At 38.4% G+C, this 20,525-nt stretch overlaps 1 protein-coding gene across 6 annotated transcripts in view; it reads left to right on the top strand.

The window, feature by feature from the left end:
• The window catches only part of doc2b (double C2-like domains, beta), a 338,855-nt gene that overhangs the window by 301,394 nt on the left and 16,936 nt on the right, over nucleotides 1–20,525 (top strand). For all 6 annotated transcript variants that reach the window (XM_055200513.2, XM_073860667.1, XM_055200509.2 and 3 more), the window contains one exon: nucleotides 1,966–2,075. In XM_055200513.2, the coding sequence (XP_055056488.2) occupies nucleotides 1,966–2,075 (110 nt within the window). The remainder of the gene's footprint in view (nucleotides 1–1,965; nucleotides 2,076–20,525) is intronic.

Here is a 20,525-nt window from a genome sequence, read left to right as displayed (position 1 = left end):
GCGAACATCCATTTGGGGAAGTGTTTATACTCGATTCACAGACTGGGTGCGGGCGTGATGAGATGTCATGCTAGGCTAGATTCGTGTGTGTGAACCGAGCCACCCCTAATATGGGTCTAATATTCAAATTCCGATAGTTTAGATAGCACAGTTTCTGTATTCTGTCTTTAAAACTGTCTGTATGTCTGTAATGCCGAGTTCAGACTGCATGATTTAGTCGGGTCACAGATCTTTTCACACTGCGTGACTATCTGGGGTAGCATTCAGTCGCTGCTGTGTTCAGACTGCATGATGGATTGGTTTCTCACGGCATGATTTTACCATAGTAAGAATTGCTGACAAATTTGTCCCGGTCCGCAAACTACGTCTCACAACCAAATGCACGCGAGAAGTGGCGCAAAGGAAACAACGCGAGGTCATGCGTGCAAGACCAAATTCTCACGTGAAACTGGGATTATTATTAAAAATGGTAGCCCGCAAGAAGCTTAGCTTACCATACAAATTGCATGTGCGCTCATTTGCAGCAGAAAGAGGAAAAAGAATTAAAGATTATAAAGGAGAAAATGGCAAAGTCCTCCCCGAACTTCCAGCTGCCCTATATGGGTGATTCTCACGAAAACTTGGTTTTAAAAATGTCAAGCATGAAAATGTAAAAATTGCTTAAATTTACTTTTTTTCCCACCAGACATTGAAAAACAAAGTCTGGAGTAAATGGGAACATTCATTTAAAAACTTTTACTTATCATTTAACACTTTTTGTAACATAATTTAAAAAATTAATTTTTCAAAATGACATGACAAACCTGAAAGAACATAATTTGGAGATTCTGCACATGCATTTAAAATCAAAGTATTATGCTTCTATTAATTAAATTAACATTTAATAAGCATCTGTTGCGGTAATGATAATCAGAATGTCGTGTAAGCATTCTGACAAGACAATATTTCAAATTAACTGTAAAAAAATGATCTTACCTGGTAGCCATCTTGAAGTAACTGCTCCATGTGCTTGGTCACTCAAAATCAAACTTTATTAAAATTCTGTATGTGTGCTTAAACTGTTCTCAAAAAGTGTTGCGGAGGATGAGAACATCAGGCATGGACACATAATTTTCCTAATTTTTCTTCATTATTATTATACATGAATATTCAGTAAATATTTTTTCTGTCATCTAAAGTAGTCTAGCAAAACATCCATTTATTTTTTTTCTTAATATTTTTGTGTTAATTTGATTAAATTACAACATAACGCATGTTCAAACACAGCCGGACACATTGCGGTAATGAGAATTTCAGCAGAAAATGAGATAAAATTTACAATTATAAATTCTTATGTTGAAATCACACATTGTGCAAGGTAGAACACAGTATTGTGTTAATTCTGATGCTTTTTAATGTTACTATATTACACATTTTAAAGCTAAAATCATAGTGCCGTGGTGTTTCAATGGTTTCGTGAGAATCACCCATATGTTGCTCTCTCATTGGCTGTATCGCCGATGTTATTCTCAATCAAAACACATTTTTACACGACATGATTTTGAATCGCCAACAGGTCCAGATATCTCACAGGTGGCGACTCGTCGGCGATTCTCTCAAATCATGTCTTTGATAATTCACACTATGTGAATGTCACTCGCGTACACGAGCATCGATTTGCCTGTGATTTCGGGCATTTGTCTGCGATTTCTTAAAACCTGTCGGCGAGTCAAAATCATCTATTGATCAAACTGTTTGTCTTTCTGTGTGTAACACTGTCTGTCTGTTTCTGATACTCTATCGTGTGCCTATCAACCATCTATCTTTCTGTCTATAAAACTGTATCTGTCTGTGTGTCGGTTTTTTGTTTATATTTGTTATGTATCACCATTATAAAACTGTGCAAATCAAATAACTGATGCATGTCTAGCATTCGGTAAAATCGGTCACACAGCCACTAATCTAAAAGGAAATCTTATTTTTCAGGCCAATAAGCTCCGCACCAAGACCCTACGCAACACACTCAACCCTGTCTGGAGCGAGACCCTGACGTATTATGGAATAACAGATGAAGATATGGTTCGCAAAACACTCAGGTACCCAGTCACTGGATGTGCTTCTTTCCTATATATTTCCAAATTTGCTAAAATCTTTGTACCATATGTTTTAAAGTTATAACTTTTGTTGGATTGCCTTTGGAAATAACTATTTTGCATCTGTGGTCTTTAAACCGACAACTTATCGTTTATCATCTCAGATTCTTAATACCACTAGCCATGCATTAGATAATCTAATCCACAAGTATTTCAGTCTTTCTCAGGCTATGCAGAACGTGTTAGGTTTTTTAAACAGTAATGTGAGGCATGTATTGGTGGCGACGGAAGAACAGGACACAAGAGAAAGCAATGCAAATCAATTAGTGCAAGTAAATAAAGCACTTGAAAGGGCTTTTGAAGAATGTGGGTGTTGATTATACTGTGATCTTATTTTAATAAGAAACTAAAGCGTGTGTAGATGTTTTTTTAGTTTTAATTAACTGACCGTGCAAACATGATACCTGTGCACAGTTGGAGAGACTTGGAAGTTAACACAAACAATCCGGTTAGGATGGGCAAGGGTGTGCTTAGATCATAGTTGGGCAAGTCAGGCCCATTCGCTGTGTAAATAATGATACCTAATTACACTCAGAACAGCCATTTGCCTTTGAAACAGCATCGGGCCTTTTTGGATCGCTGCCATACAGACCCTGAATGGAGTGTAGTGGGATATTGTACCATTCATCAAAATGAAAGGACACTAGTTGAAGGACCATTGAAGGAGGTTGAAATTTACCTCCAGCTCTTTGCTACAAAGCAGAGAGGTTCAACAGGCTCTTATGCTTGGAAAGATCATGATGTTTGATCTCATGCTTTTCCCAGCATTTTGTTCCCATCAATTTTAGCATTCTGGGATGTGTTTCTTCGGGTGTAAAATGGCTACAAATTTCCATGACAGTGACCGTGCAATGCAGTTTGCCTCCACCGTACAACTAGTTAGTGAAAGGCAGCCATGCCATACATTTTAGCTTTGTGAAGCTCATAATAATTGTAAATCTTGGGGCGAGAGGCTCATAGAGGTGATCATTTTTAATTTTAGGGTGAATTTATCCAGCAGGATTTCTTTATCCAGCTGTATATTTTTATCCAGCTAAAGTAAATATGACGTATAGCCTGGCTAACACCGGAACAGTCTCATAGAGAATGACACGTGGTCTGGGAACCACATGCTCATTTTCTCGTATTTGAGGTTTACGAATGCCCAGAGCCGTTTATTGGGCCCTACGAATGTCTATCAAATTTGTCTGTTCGTAGCTCATAGGCAATCGTTTCAATTATACCAGATGACGTATGTAGAGCGACATAAATTTAAGCGTTAACAACTTTTATTGGTATGTGTGCACACAGCTGAAATCTATGCAACTAAACCGGTAGCTGTATATTGATATTGAAAAGCAACACAATTGTTGGTACTGTGACAACCACAATACAGGCATAATGACAATATTATATTAATAAAAACCACTTAACATTTATAAGTTAAATGGACTTCGTCGACGACAATGCCTAGCAGGTTGGTCCTATGAAACTCCGTGGCTATCATGTCAAACATCCTTCTTGGATATGAAATTGTTTAATGCCAAAAGTTGCTCTTTTTTTAAATAAACTTGCGTTCAAAACTACTTTGAACACTGTCTAAAGTTGCATTGTAAAGTAACTTCGCATCTGCTCCCACGTTGGATAAGAAAACTGCTTCGATGTGTCGTAAGATGTCGTCATCGTCTTGCTGCCCCCTCTCTGTTCTGTGATTGGTTCCCTATTTGAGGCAAAAAATTGGTCCATGGTTTCCATGCTAGACTTGCAGTGTGAATAAATTTGCATGCAAGGCAGCATGGGGAAACCATGAAGTACAGTTGTAGACAAAAATATTGGTAAATATAAGCAAAGAAGGCTTTGAAAATAAATCCACAATGTTTCTCATTTAGAGCTTTAATTAAACAAAATCCCAAAAATAAGATGTTGAAGTAAAACAATTAAAAGTGTGAGGGGAATTTACACAAAAAAAATATTTTTTTCTAATACATTAAATCAGGGGTGTCCACTCCTGCTCCTGGAGGGCCGGTGTCTCTGCAGTTTTATTCCAACCCTAATCAAACACACCTGATCCAGCTAATCAAGGTCTTACTAGGCAGACTAGATACTTTGAGGCAGGTGTGTTAAGGGAAGTTTTAGCTAAACTCTGCAAGACACAGGACAGACTTTGGACACCCCTGCATTAAATAAAGACCTGCCAGTAATTGTGGCCAACATGTGTTTGAGAAAAACATTTTTTATAATGTGATTTCTCCCCACTACTTTCAAATATTTTTCATCAATGAAACATTGGATTTTCTTAATTTTTTTAAATAAAAGGAATTCGATTTATTCTCCCAGCTTTCTTTGCTTATGTTTACCAAGGGGGCTAATATTTTTGTCCACAGCTACATGTATATAAGGTACATCAAATTTCTGCTTATGTTCCAATGGGCAGAAAAAAATGGTTTTTATCCTATTTATTTGTTGGAAAACTATTATACAGATTCATTTTTGTGCTAAGTAAATAATAAAGTCATTAGCATGAAAAACAAAATTTTGTGGGCTAAACCGGAAGTTAGCGGGACACTGGTTCCCTCACAAAAAGCCTGTTTATTTTAGATTATTGCATTAACAAAAGTTTATGACACTTGCACCTTTGGTCCAACAATTTAATCTTCATGCATTTCTAAGAATTTCTAGTTTAGTATTTCTAACTTCCGGGTTGGCCTACAAAAATATGTAATTCCTGCGGCACTCTTTAGGAAGCATTTTAGTAATTCCTGCTAAACATCTGGCACGTTTCCCACATAAGACCATTGTTTTCTTTAAACAATGAAAGAGGTTTATACGCTAGATTTATACACATTTCATCTTAAAGGCAGGGTATCTGATTTTGAAAAATGCTAACGGTAGCCTACTAGCACTGAAATCACGATCCTACCCTCCATTCAAATCGCCAAATCCAAAGCCACGCCTCCTCGAAAACACATGAACACGCACAGATCAGACGTCCACAGTCCACATCCCATGTCTCATTCACCAGTGAGAAAATTTTGCATGACAAAGTAAACATTACCAAAATAACCAACATAAACAACTGATTTAAATCAGAATTAGTTAAAGCACGTTTTCTGTACTGTGGCCGTAGTAACTATATCGTTACGCTAATCCGTAAAAGGAACACAAACTTCATAAGCAACACAATGTTTCATCAAAGTAGAATATTTGAATCCATTTAAATACAAACATATTGCATACCTTACCAAAATAAACAGTGTAACGCCCTTTCAGACCCTTTGCCTCCTGCAGCTGTTTGCATCTCGTGGTAAAGCAGTAAAGTTACCAATGTTATTTTAGGTTTTTGCTCTTTGCTGATCCAGATGGTTTTTGGCGTTGTTGTTTAAAAAAAAATCATTTTGTGGCTCCTGTGCAGGTTGTCAATTCAGCAGGAAAGTTTGCCATTCTCCCTCTGTTTACAGACGGGAGGTGAGCGCACATGAACGCACCGATGACGTATGGTTACTGCGTAAACAGGTTGTGCAGTGGCATATGCAAAATGCGTTCACAGATAAGGTGCAAAAATTGCATGCGTCCAATTATTGCGTTCAGTCGGAGTTCAATGATTTGTTGAAAATGTTTTGGTTCTACGCTTTTCACAGATGACATCTATTTATAATAATACATTTAAACAACTTAACATAGTGATTGCTATCAGGATGTGAGGATAACTAAAAATGTTTCTGGATCAAATCAGATACCCTGCCTTTAAGACACAGTGCTAACCGGTTATCAACATATCATGACTCACCTTTGCAAATATTTGCAGACAGGTTTCAGATGCTTTAAAGTCTTACCTTTCCATGCGGCCATACCCCACCTCGTAAGTCATACAGTGTTGCCTGGGAATCTCACACAAGCAAAGATGACACTGGCTTTTGTTGAGTGACATTTACGGCCTCGCAAACACGACCGAAGCGTAACGGGTCGGTTTTCACAGCGCGTGCAGTGATTAAAATGCTGCATTAGGATAATAGCTCGGACAAAGTGGTGGTAAAGATTACACGGCAGAAGAACATTAATCTGCACTTGTGTGTATCACTGCATAACAGCTGTGTTACAAACACAATATCCCTCAAATCCATTAAAAGCAGATTAACCGAGTTGCATGACTGGAGACCCACTTACAAAGAATCGCTTGGTGTCTTTCTAGTTAAAAGTCACAATAAGAAATAGAATTTTAAATAGCAGATAAATGCAAGTTTGTTGTTTTGATTTGATCTTTTAATGCTCTACGTCAATAGATGACAAATGTGTTGCTATTTTGGCGTCACAATCACACAAGCCACCAGAGAACAGGTCATTGATTACTGAAAAAAGCAGCTTTTGGGCACTTTTGTAGTGCTTGCCATTCACATGGGCTGAAAAAGCATTACAGGGCTATTAGATTTCGATTAGGTGTTGATTTACTGTTATTCAATATAGATTAGTTTGCCTTTAACAAATACTGCTTGCAAAGGCCATTATTCTGGGTCCACATACTCTATATTTAAAGATACAAAAAAAATGTGTCCCCCATGAGGGAAAAGAAATATGAGGTCCCAGCGCTCTGAACAGATCTGGATGGGTTTAATTAAGAATGTATGGCTTAGTACCACTGTATTAGATGTCATACATTTTCATTTAACCTAATCACTTTTTTGCTATAAATGATACAGGGGGGTAAGCTATTAATATTAAGTCACTTGTCATTTCAATTGGCCTTATAATAATAAACTCCCTTTTCATAATTGCATATATAATAGCAAAGTGGGAAGATGATGTTAAAGCCATGATATTATTAATATAAGCTTTACTTCTAACAGATGCCTCTTTATGTATCTGTACATTTTTAGGATACATGAAAATTGTCAAATTGTGAGGTTGTATTTGTTAGCATTAGCAAACACACTAAATAAAAAATAAATAAAGTTCAGCATTTATTTATCTTTGTTAAAGGGATAGTTCACCCAAATTACATTTCTGTCATCATTTGCTCACCCTCAGTTGTTTTAAACCTGTATATATTTCTTCAAAGAAAGATATTTCTAATCAAGCTGGAAGCAGGAGCACCATTGACTTCACTGAAAAAATTATTAATTCAACTTACTCAATTTTTTTAAGGTAAGTGGTTGCAATCAATTTATTTAAGCTACATTTAAACATACATTTTTATATATCATTTATTTATTTATTATTTTATTTTTTCTATTTTTTGTTTAAATGTAGCTTAAATAAATTGATTGCAACCACTTACCTTAAAAAAGTGAGTAAATTGAATGAATCGTTTTTTTCAGTGTTCCATAGTAGGAAGAAAAATACTATGGAAGTCAATGGTGCTCAAAAACGTATTGGCTACAAACATTGCTTAAAATACCTAACTTTTGTTAATAAAGAAATGTATACAGGTTTGGAACAACTTGAGGATGAGTAAATGACAGAATTTTCATTTTGGGTGGACTGTTTCCTTTAACTCTTTCCCCACCAGCGTTTTTGAAAAAGTTGCCAGCCAGCGGCAGCATTTTTTATGATTTTCACAAAAGTTTAATGCCTTTCAAAAAATGTTCATCTTTAAATATATAAACATATAATACATCAAATAAAAAGATCAAACCCTCAGCTTTCAAAGAAAAGAAAAACACTTTATCCTATCTTCATTTATTTTTTATTACCTCTAAAATATGGGTAGGTTTCTTTTTTAAAATTTGAACAAAAAGTTGAGATAATTGCATTTTTAAAGGACTTTTGTTAGAGATCAGATTCAGAGCGATAATCAAAACATACACTAAGTTTTTTACTGTTTTTGGATCAGTGGATGCTTCAGTGTTTTATAAGTTGGGTAAGAGCGCCGCCTAGTGGATAATAGCAGAAATATGGATTGCCGTAAAAACTCGTCATTTGCAGGGAAGCATTTTTAATTGACGAGATAACTTGTCAATGGTGGGGAAAGAGTTAAAGTCCCCATGATCAGGAAGTCGCCATCGAATATACTTCCGTACTGTGACGTATTTCCAAGTAAAACAATATCAAAAGTGGTGAAGTTTTCCATTTTGAATTGATTTTATATAGAAAAGTTGGCATTTAATTCAGAAGTTGAACTTGCTGCAGACTGACAGATAGAGGGGGTGGGGTTAACAGATGTTCCTGCCCAAGCCATCTAGCTGATGTCATCAGAGAATGAGTGCTACAAGAGGGCGGAAGTAATTTTTTTCAGATTTTGAATATAAGTTTATGAGGGCACAAAAAAAACAATGACCCACACGGATAAATTGTTTATAATGAATATTGTTATATTTGTGACCCTGGACCACAAAAATAGTCATAAGGGTAAATTTTTTGATATTGAGATTTATATATCATCCTGAAAAATTAATAAATAAGTTTTCCATTGTATGGTTTGTTAGGATATGACATTTGACTGAGACAATTTTGTTCGCAATTTTTACTGAATCGACTCACAAAAATAAATGATACATTTTGATACATTATATCCTAATAATTTTTGGCATAAAAGAAAAATGAATAATTTTGACCCAAATTTGACTGTTTTTGTGGTCCAGGGTCACATTTTTATTAAAGGGGACAGAGAATGAAAATACGTTTTTACCTTGTCCTAGTTGAATAACGGCAGTTTACCCGCATTCACAAACATACGAAAAGTGCTAGACATTCTGAACATCTCAATTTCATAGAAATTCCTCCTTTAGAAATGTCCGCCAGAAAATGGCCCAATCTGAATAATGAATACATATTCATAAAATGCATCTCACTCCCCCCACTCTCATTCAGTTTCCTCCCCTTCAAAATAATTTGCATACATCCGGCCTCTCGCCTCCAACAGGAAGTAAATTACAGCAGTGTTCGTGAAGTTCAAGGCCAAATATCGAGTCGCGTTCCGAGGTGTGCTCTAAAATGTTGGTCCGACCGTGTTCTGAAGATGGCGAAGTTTACATTCTTTTACGTGGCAGCAAAGGCAGCCAATCAGCATCAAGTGCTTGCATTCATATTGAGGTTGCCAGTTAGGCCCGAAGGGATGCCAAATAGGTGCAAAACCAGGCTTTTAAAATCCCCCACCCTAAAATAGCTTTCTGAGAGAGGTTTTTAGGAAGCTTCTAAGGCATTGTCAGTTTTGATTTCATGGGGACTTAAATGTTAGTTCAAACCAATACAATAGTTTAATTTCCGCATTGACTTGTTATGTTAACATTACACATTAAGCTAACATTACCAAAGAAAAATAAATGCTGTAGATGTTTTGTTCGTGTCAGCTAATGCATAAACTAATGTAAAAAATACAACCACATATTCTTACATAAAATGCTTATAGATTTGTTGTCGTTTGGCTCTGAAAATGTCAAATATAAGTGACCCTGGTCTTTTGTTTAATTTATTATCACTGACTTTTTACCATGCTGCTTTTATTGCAATCGATTTTATTGATCTTTTTTAAATGGGTCATAATACTAACATCTGATATATTTGTTTCACACACAGACCCTTAGCGCTAGGCTCATCTAAATGGGGTTGGGTGAGGTGGAGGACAAAGTTAATGGTTCAGTTGCAGTCTTTCCCCACTGAGATCGCAGCCTTGGGTTTGGAGGCTCCCAGATTTGTCTGGACTCGGTGTGAATTAATGAGGCGGAGAGTCTGCGCTTCAAAGGTCACATTTCATTGCTTAAGAGCCGTGCAGTAGTGCAGGGTTGATTTCACACGGATATTACGGATAGGGAGGTAAGGCTGTGAAGAGGTTTAAGTGAGCCCTGGGATAAGGGTTCGAAGTTCACTTAGGCTTAATTTTTGTAGACAATGATTAAGAGATCTGGTGCTGTGACTGGATATGATATCAAAACTGACAAAAGTTCACCAAAATCCAATGGGATCATTGCTGTTTTGGGTTGCAGTAAAACTGGACTGGTGTAAGGGGGTAAACTGTGTGTCTGTGTGTGGATCAGAGAGGACCCACCTGATGATTCACCATTGCTTTTCTTTTAAGGACTGTCTCTTAGCCAGTTTCCATGGAAACCAAAGTCTCCCTCATAGGCCTTTCCTTCAGGGAGTGCTCTTGTCCTTTTTGTAAATAAAAACTCAAACGCTGGCACACAGGGCGTCTCACCTCTAGCATTTATGAAAACTACATTTTCATTATTTCCTCATACAGCTATCTGTGCTATCTTAAATGTCCATAAAACCAGCGACTACATCGCATAAAAAAAAAACTTTTATGTGGTGTGGTCTTGTTTGCTCTGGATCACTGCAACAAATGTTAAAAGCTAAGTGTGAATTTGTTGATGATGGACATAAAAAAAAATGTATGGACATTGAATTAGGAATTAATGCACATCTCTAAGGAAGTTATTTTCAATAAATTAACAGTTTGACTGGTCTTGTAATTTTTCTAACCTCTTAAAAATAAAGGTTCCTATAAGGGTGTATGGTTCCAAAGCGAATTTTCAACAGGGCTTTGAACCAGATTTTTTCCCAATTGGTTCGTTCCGAATAGAAAGTATTTTAACGTTTCCGGTTTTCGGAAAATTATGTTGTTTTTCAGTGCTTTATTCACAAATGTATTTTAATGAACTACAGTATGAGACACAGTAGCGCAACTCTCTCTCAAGTTTATACATCAAGAGTTCAGATCTTTGAAGGACATAGGGATAATCACGTTTGATTGGAGTTGGACCGGACACATTCAATCGCATGTGCGTCTGTGCGTACAGAAAATTGCTCACTTTCGCGCCTTTTTGTGGTTAAATTGTTTAAAATCACTTAAGTGTTAACATTTGCAAGCTTTTGAAACACGTGCAAATGATCAACTTTCACACTATTTAAATGTGCGTATTAATCCGCGAATCGCAAGCGAGCCGAACCGTGGGGTCATGATCTGTACAGATCACGGATCAACTGATCTGTTACACCACTAAATTAGTATTAAAAAAACAAACATCTTGAAATACTTGGTAGCCTACAATATTTACCTCTTATGATTGAGCATTAGAGACTTGGGCTTGAGTAGGCTACTTGCTGGTGGCATGCTTTTCATTTCATTTGGTATTAACCGGTTACCATTATTTTAAAAAAAGATTCTGTTCCAAAACATATATATTTTGAAAGTTTCTGGTTTCGTTTCTGTTCCTTGCAAAACATCAAAAGTTTCTGGTTTTCGTTTTCGTTCCGTGAACCGGTTCAAAGCCTTGATTTTCAATATCTACAGAACCTTTCTGTTGCACTTAAGCAAAGCTTTGAACCGGGTCACGGTTCGGCTTGCTTGCGATTTGCGAATTAATACGCAAATTTAAATAGGGTGAAAGTTGATCATTTGCACATGTTTCAAAGGCTTGAAGAATTACAGTTATGCCGCTTACATAATGTAGCCTTTTTTAATGTTCGATGACAAGATAGAGACTTAAGGAAAATGATGTACAAATTTAAGTTTAATGTCCTAATGATCAGCCTACTTAGGGGCTGTCCACACGGAGACGCGTATCACTGTATACGTACAAATTTGTTATCGTATTGGCGTTTCATCCACACGGATCCGCCGTTTTGGGAGACTGAATCCGCTATTTTTTGAAACCGAGTCCTAAAGTGGATAAATCTGAAACCGACACCCTTGCGGTTTCGTCTGTACAGCCAATCCGTATATTTTGTGAAGCGAAAACGTCATCACATCACGTGTCGGAAGCGTCACACGTAACAGCAACAACAATAACGGCTGACTACGTGATTGTGTTTGTGCTACAGAAGCTACTAAAGCAGTGGTTCTCAAGCTTTTTCAGCGTGCGGCCCCCCTTTTGTACGGTGCATTCCTTCACGGCCCCCCAAAAGAAAATTTATGAAATAAACAGTTCTAAAATGTAACATTTTAATTAAGCAAAATATAATAAATTATAGTGTTGTTGGTATAGGCTTATTTTTTGGTTTAATTACACAGAATTCATGATAAATTAATGTATTTTATAAAATGTCATAAAACTGGGGCCCCCCTGGCACCATCTCGCGGCCCCCCTGGGGGCCCCCGGACCCCAGTTTGAGAACCACTGTACTAAAGCCTACTAGCTTTATTACAGCAAAATCTATTGCTTCTATGCAATTGTGGTGACCAACAAGCGATAATGGACAACACCATACGTTGGTTATATGCGCATGCTCAAAGTCTTCTTCTCCGTGTATAGTGTATATCTGTGGCAGAATTACAGCGCCCCATACTGGTCCGGCATATATACTACACCGCTTTCAGTCGGTTTAGTGGTTTCGTTTTTACCGATTATTTTTTAAGAGCAAGGAAAAAAAATGATCGGATAGGGAATGCACCGGCTTCGTGTGGACATAGCCTTATTTTTATGTCCCACAGTTGACTTGGAACGTTATTAACCGGTTCGGGAACTTGAAACCGGAAACGTTAAAATACTGTTTCTGTTCGAAAGGAACCAATTGGGGAAAAATCTGTTTCAAAGCCCTGCACTAAAGGTTCATTGAAGTAGGGAAAAATTATCATTAAGAAATCTTTGACTAAACGGTTCTTTGGAAAACCAAAAAAACAACCTTCATGCAGGTTCTGAAAACTACGTAAGGACTGTGCATTGACATTTACACGATTAAATTTTTCCGCTTCAGCACAATGCGTGAAGCTCCGATGTTTATCACGCTGCGGCATTCATCTTTCCCATTATTCCCCTCATTTGCCTGCAATCTTCACGTGCCGCAAATGAACATCAAAGTGTTGATTTAATGGCGGGCTGTGCTGAACTCCTCCTGCAGCTATGAAAACCATATGAATTTTATTTTTTATCCGGAAAGGCATACTTCCATTGCCAGCTTCAGCTCTGACAGTGATGGCTCTATTCAAAATCAAATTATCCACACAAGGGCCTCTGCTCTCAAGCCTTCACAAAGTATGAAAACCTTTTCATTTAGATTAGCTTTTTGGAAAGAATACAGAAGACCTATTTGCAAACACATTTTCCAGAATGTTTGCAGACGTAGAGATGTAGCTGGTTGTGCTGTACCTTTTGTTTTACTCATTATGCAACTTAACAAGATTGTATTAAAACAAAATGAACAACAGTCTCATCTCAATGTTGTTTCCTGAGAAGGGAACGAGACGCTGTGTCACCATAGCAACACTTTGGGCAACGCCTCTGCCTGACTAATCTGAAGCATGTGTAACAACTAAACAGTGATGAGATAATTAGATTCTGACCGGGATGCCTTGCGGAGCAGGGGTATAAGAAGGCATCCCATAAAAACACACTCGCTAGTGCCGAAGCAAGTGCCTAAAGGGATGCAAGGAGAATGGCATGGAGACGCAGCATCTCGTTTCCTTCTCAGGGAACCAGGGTTACATAGGTAACCTGAGACGTTCTCTTTCGAGGGAACTTGAGCTGCGTCGCTACTACCAAATACCTGCAGCGTGTATAAGCTGAACACAGTCAGGGTAAAAGAGCTTTCACATAGGACGTGGTGTGCGCTGCGCTCGCCGCTGGGTTCAGCGCAGCCAAGCGATTTGCGCTCTGCTGGCCAGACCAAAGTAGGCGGGGTTTTCAATAAATTGCTACAGTGTTTATATATAAGTTAAATGGTGGATGAGGAATACAGAGACTGATGTTGCCTGTCTCCATTTCACGTAACTTTAAGCTGCCTACCTACAACAAGCTAGCTGACTTAAAACACACCTGACATGCCAACTTGAATTGCTACATGTTTCCATGAAACGGCTTTCCTTCCGATATTTCTTTAGGAGCGTAAAATTGTATTATAAAGCTTTGGGAATTCCGAGTATAAGCTTTTCGTCCTTTTTAATTTTGGCGCTTGTTTGGATGCCCTGTTTCTATTGGCCGCAGGGGTAATCGTCACAGAGCGCAAAAGTTAAACTATTTTGAACTTTGACCGTGGCATGAGCGCAGGCTGCGCTCCACTGGGCTGCGCTCCGATGGGCTTGTGCTTTGCCCGACACCACAACAAACCGCCCTCGTGCAAGCCATTGAAATTAATGAGTTTCATAGCGCAGCGCACACCGTGTCTTATGTGAAAGCTGCATAAGGAGGGGTCTAGGTCTAGGTTATAAAATCTGACGAAAGTGAGCGGTGAAGACCAACCGGCCGCATCACATAAGTCCTGGAGTGAAGCGCCTGACCCAATGCTGTGTTTACACCAACCGCGGTAGAGGCGTGAAGCGCGAGTGATTTCAATGTCAAGTCAATGTGAAGACGCTTTGACGTGCGTCTGGAGGTCCCGCGACGCGGGAGTCACGTGTCTAGCTCACGCAAATAGAGCGTTGTGCGCGGTAGGCGCGAATGGTGCTTTTTGTGCATTTTGCGGTTCACGCGAATTTGCGGCTGATGCCCGAGTTGAAAAATTTGAACTTTGGCGGAATTTCACAGCCTGCTTGCTGCTGTGGTGGCAGCCCCGCCCGGAGTCACTGACTCAACCAACGCTTGATATTGTCAGTAAGCAGTCACCCGGAGCTATACGACACAAGTTCTTATTTCTATAGAGGAGACAGGAATAAAAAGGACCTCGCTTGGAAGAGTGTCAGTGAGGACTTTGGGCAACCTGGTAAGTTACCAATACACATTTCACTTTTGAGTCACATGACGTTTATCGACCCGCGCCGTTTATTGTCCCCCTATAGTAAGGTTACCAAATATAAACTGGGAACTCTCTTGAAAAATGCACAATCAACATCAGTCATCTTGCAAAACTACAACCGCATAGCACTTGCCCCTCCCACAAGAAGTGGATTTGGCCTCTGACGCGCGTCAAATGCTTGCTTTTTCCACACGTCTACTCCGCTCTACACGCGCGAATGCAATCAAACTGTTCAAGCGGCAAACTAGGCGCGGTAGATGCGATTTCGACGCCTGAAACGCGGTTGGTGTAAACTCAGCATTAGGCCTTAGAGGCAGCCATACCCCGGGTAGAGTGGGCCCTCACAGCAACAGGCGAGGGAATACCCAATGTTTATAAGCAAGTGAGATAGCATCCACTATCCATCTGCTCAGAGTCTGCTTGGTCACCGGTAAACCTATCCTGGGTCATATCGCGCCGACAGGGAGATACATATAACTTAAACTTATGGACATACTTCAGATTTATGCCAACGTACACGCAGTCACTTGCTGAGGCACAAAAAGTGAGCATGTTTGTATGGGATGACGCCTTATAACCCTGCTCCGCACAGCATCCTGATCAGTATCCAATTATCTAATCATTGTTTAGTTGTTACACGTGCTTCAGATCAGTCACACAGAGGCGTTCCCCAAAGCGTTGCTATGGCAACGCAGCTCGAGTTCCCTCAGAGGGGAACCCAGTATATCGCCTTGCTTACAGTATCACAGTCAGGGTTCAAACGGATCCTTGAAATCCTTGAAAGTTTGTGAATCTGGGGGAAAAAGTCAAGGCCCTGGGAAGTTTTTGAAGATATACACACATAGATACAGGTCATTAAAAGTGCTTGAATCTATTTTATGCAAGACGTAACATATTATTCCCTGTGGAGTGTAGGATAATATCATAAAAATTCTAGACTTTTTAAGCACACGTGCTAAACTGTTCACTTTAAATGCTTATATCTTCTGTATGCGAATGTTGATTCATACGAAAATGCTTTTTTGCATAGTTGTGTTTGACACTTGAAAATGTCTCGGGTTACGTATGTAACTGTTGTTCCCTGAGAAGGGAACGAGACGCTGCGTCTCTCTTGCCATACTTCCTGCGTCCATGTAATGCCGTCTTTGGCAATATTTCAGATAGCGATATACTTTCTGGCTCCCACGTCACTCTGTCTTTGTCATTAAGCCTCACCATTGGTTGAATTAGATATAGACATTCAGCCGCACTTACCCCTGGAGGCGTCCCCAAAGTGTCAACACAGTGACGCAGCGCAAGTTCCCTCGAAAGGGAACTGTAACAATGTATCTTAAAAGGTAACACGATGTAACCTTGCTCTCACTTGAAATGTGTCCCCACATTTACTCCTTAAATTTGAGGGTATTGGACCTGGAAAGATCCTTGAATTTAAAGTTAACTAAGGTGTGGGAACCCTGCACAGTGCATTGCACTCAATTGTATCGGGATACGTATCACAACGCCTGATTCTTGCCGATTCACATCCCTAATTTTAAGTACATTTTTAGTAAAAGTCGTTATTTTAAATCACAAGTCGATGTGAGATATTGTACCTTACTTGACTCGAAATTTAGGAGTGCACACAAGTATACCTCCACCCGCAATTGAACACAATGTACTGTGATTACATGTGAGAATAGCAGCATTGTATAAAAGATGACTGATTGAGGTTTACCAAACATTTCCTTTTGCATTGATTGACACATTCCTGCAAGACGACAGCTGGCATCATATACACCACACAATGATCAGACATAATCACAACAAACCAGAAACAACCACACAACTCCACCAACGGCATAATGAGCAATCCTGTTCACATAAATCATTGGAGGGGGAAATAATTTTATTAAGCCGTGCTTTTGGACACGAGGAAAGAAACTGTGCGATGACCTGTTTAGTCAAGTCTTCAGCAGTTAACCACAGATGGATGTACGAATACAGAACCTCCAGGAGGGAATAGACAATAACATATACATTCAGTGCAGTGGAGAGGAAAATGATAGAGCATTTACTGCGTGTTCCCTCCTCTTTATTGACTAGGCCGTCTTTGTTTTAGCAAGGAAAGAGTGATGTATAAGACGCATATTGATTCAGCTCTCTCTGCAAGACAATATTTTATTGTTGTTAACAATCCGATAGGGCTTTTGTCTATGAAGGTTTCATACAGAATACGTTTTTTGACAATAACCCATTACCGACTACAACATTGGTGACCGGTCACCTAAATTGCCCCATGAGCTTGTAGTTTTGTTTCTGGTTTTGAGAAGTCTGGTTCATTGTTTGAGAGGAATCAGTCATTTTTATGAGGGTGTAAAGCAGGGGTCGGCAAGTAACTTTGGCCGCGGGCCAATATTTTTTTTAGCCAGTAGATGGCGGGCCAACTGTTGTTGGCACACTTACGTCTTATTTTGAATTAGCCTAGTATAGGCTATCTGATCTTTTGTCAAGAAACATTGTCTTTATTTCCTATTTAAAAGACGAAAGACGGCATTAAAAATTGCTAAAAACATGATAATGGGTCTGTGTATCATTCGTTCAATCGTTTTTTTTTTTCAAATTAAAAACAAAAATGAAAAAATTAACCACCACGGGTTTTCTGATTGTGTGCTCAGATAAAAAAATTAATTACTGGATTAGACTTTTTTTTTATTTAACTCCTTTATAGGCATAATATATCAATGAAATCATTTTAAACAGATCAAGTACTATAGTGGTAATATTACAGGCATTTATGCTCTCATGAAATACTTTTACAGTCCGACTTTTGAACTATTCCTTTTTTTATTAATATTTATCCGGGACACACACATACACACCTAAGGTTTAAGGAGGTCTCCGCTGGACTGTTTTTTGTCCAGCTCCGACAAGGTTCTATTCATACATTCATACACTTTGTGTTCACCCGCTTTATTTCCCGACCTGACGGGTCCGCAAAACTTAACGTCACGTCTCACATTCAAATGTCTCTAACGAAAAGAGACAGATCATTTTAAATGTTATACAAAAATTGTGTTCGTGCCAATAAAAATATTATTTTAACATTGTATTCATTGTATTTATAATGAAATATAAATAATAAATTAAATAGGACAAAGCCTCTCACTCAAATTTCTAACCATCATAAACCGAAACCATAGTTGGTTGCGGAGTTGCTGTTCAAATTGCTGAACATCCTCCTTTGCCAAATTTATAACGTTTTAAACGGAGGTAAAGATCAAAGAACTATGCGTTAGGAAAATTAATAATGGCTTTATTTTAATAGACATGTAAAACCATATTTTGGCGGATTACTTTCATTTTTTTAACGAATTTACCTGCCCATTTAGTCTTAATAATTAACGGTAAACGAACTTGACTTGCTGTTTTCGAAGGCAGGTCGAACCTAAGGTCAGGCTCGAGCCCCAAGTTCAAGTAGCAGAACACAACAGTATTCCTTTCAAATCTACTTTAAAAGTGTATTAGTTAAAATATTACTGCAGTAAAAGAGTTTATTTTTATCATATTTTGTAGTGGTTTCTAAAAGCCAGCAATTACTTTTCAGTAATTTGCAATGTCACGGAATTTAACATCTTCACGCGTGAGGAATTGACATGATTTACGAGGTAAATTTGCAAATGATTCATGCAGTCATACCTCTGCAATTATTTGATCGATTGTGTTTTAGAAGTATGCTCAAACTCTAATGACAGTTATGATCGCGGATGCGCTGGTAGAGAAAGAGAACGAGAAAAAGCGGCCCGGTAAGATATCTATTATTCGCATTTTTTTCAGGACATTCTTGCGAGCCGGTGGCAACTTGTCCACGACGCTTTTGTGCAGCATTTAGTGCAAATATTTGTTTTTCACAGGTAATACATATTATTTGTCAGTGTGTTATACGCGAATAAATAATAATGAAAAAAGTTCAAAAGTCGGACTGTAAGCGAATGAGACTTACAGGAAAGCATGGTTGCTATTCAAACCCTTATTAAAACCCTTATTAAAATGTAATCTGTTAGTACCTGATCTGTTTAAATGTATTTCATTGGTATATGTCTGCTAAGGTGTTCAATTAAAATTTGTCCGAACCCATTTTCATTCATTTTTTTTATTTTTGATCTGAGCGCACATTCAGAAAACGAGTCGTTTGATTTTAGTTCAGGAAATAAATAATAGAAAAACAAGTCGTTTTTCTTTATTTTCTTTTTGGTTTTGATTTGAAAAAACGAATGAAGGAATGATACACGGGGCCATTTTTGTAAACTGTTATTGTAAAATAAAAAAGTCTGATTAAAAAAAAATTTAAAAAACGGACTTCAAATTAATTCGGCGGGCCAGAAAATATTGCTGGCGGGCCACTTTTGGCCCGCGGGCCGCCTGTTGCCGACCCCTGGTGTAAAGCATGAGGATTAGGTCAGATCTTCTAACTGAGATGTCTAAACGTGACTGGGGTGAAAAGATATCTGGATTTTATTGGTGGGATCAGCAATGCCCGCTTGATAAAGTGAAGAATCGCAATGCGAACGAATTGATATTTCTGCTGACTATTTCACCCAAATCCTGGTTTTGCTGTGGTCACTAAAAACGTTTAACTCTTTCCCCGCCATTGTCGAGATAACTCGTCAATTAAGAGAAAACCCTTCCCTGCCAATGACGAGAATTTCCGGCTTTCCGCAATATCGCTATTATCCACCAGGTGGAAAATACTATAATACTTATAATTTTTAAAGATAATATATCTTTACAAAGGTCAAAGGGTTTAGATTTTATATCCGAGGGCTTAATAAAATAAATGCTCTAGGAACATTAATACTGTATTTTGTGGGATGACTTGCATATCTTAGCCTGTACATTCATAACAGCTCTTTAAAGTTTTATTGTAAAACCAAAAAACCTTAACTCTTTTCTTGCCAGCTTTTAAAAAAAAGTTGCCAGCCAGCGCCAGCATTTTTTATGATTTTCACAAATGTTGAATGACTTCCAGAAAAGTCTGGCCATCTGTTCTTGACTAACATGAAACTCAAGAGCAGAAAAGTTTTGTGTGAGTTACTCGCATGAATCGAGCCGAGTGTTATTATTGACCTGTGCGAAACTAAAGGCAGCAATTCGTTTCTTCCTGTCCTCCTGTATGAAGTGGTTCTTATCAATAGTGCCGAAAACTCATTTCACAGTCAGCAAGCTCAATGCAAATGAACATCGTACAGTTAACAGATAACATGGGCCGTCTGCATTTTTGGTATGGACTGCATGCTCAATATATGGTTCAGTTCACACTGTACACTCTAAAAATGGTTAGGTTATATTTGACCCAGAGGTGTCATGCCCAATCAAACTGAGGGCGCACGTGCCCCCTCGGTTTTTTGAGCCAAATAGATTTTGCATGCAACCTCAAAATCATAGAAGTGTCTATTAATCTGTTATTTGTCTTTTAATCTGTTTAATATGCACAATATTATCAATTCTGTGCTGCACCCTTGTCACTTTTCAGAGTTTTGCCGTTTTGATAGTGTTTTGCTCGTGTTACATTACTTTATTTCTTGCGGCAGGCGCAGCAGTCAGCGCAGTTGCAGACGCCATCAGCGTCTGAGCACGCTGCTGCATTTTGCTATCTGAGGAATTAAAATGTGTAAGAAATGCTCACAACATTTTCAAATCCCAGTACGGTAATGTGCAGTTAACCTCCTCTGTGTAGAAAATGTATGGTTAAATGTGACTTAACGTTATATATTAGTAGAGATTCCTAGATTCATCTTGGTACAACGCCAAAGTTCGCCAAATTTTACCTCACAT

Source organism: Misgurnus anguillicaudatus, chromosome 22 (assembly GCF_027580225.2).
Source record: "Misgurnus anguillicaudatus chromosome 22, ASM2758022v2, whole genome shotgun sequence".
In the NCBI taxonomy this organism is placed as follows: domain Eukaryota; kingdom Metazoa; phylum Chordata; class Actinopteri; order Cypriniformes; family Cobitidae; genus Misgurnus; species Misgurnus anguillicaudatus.
Note: the sequence above shows the minus strand (reverse complement) of the source record. Positions and strands in the feature narration are given on the sequence as shown.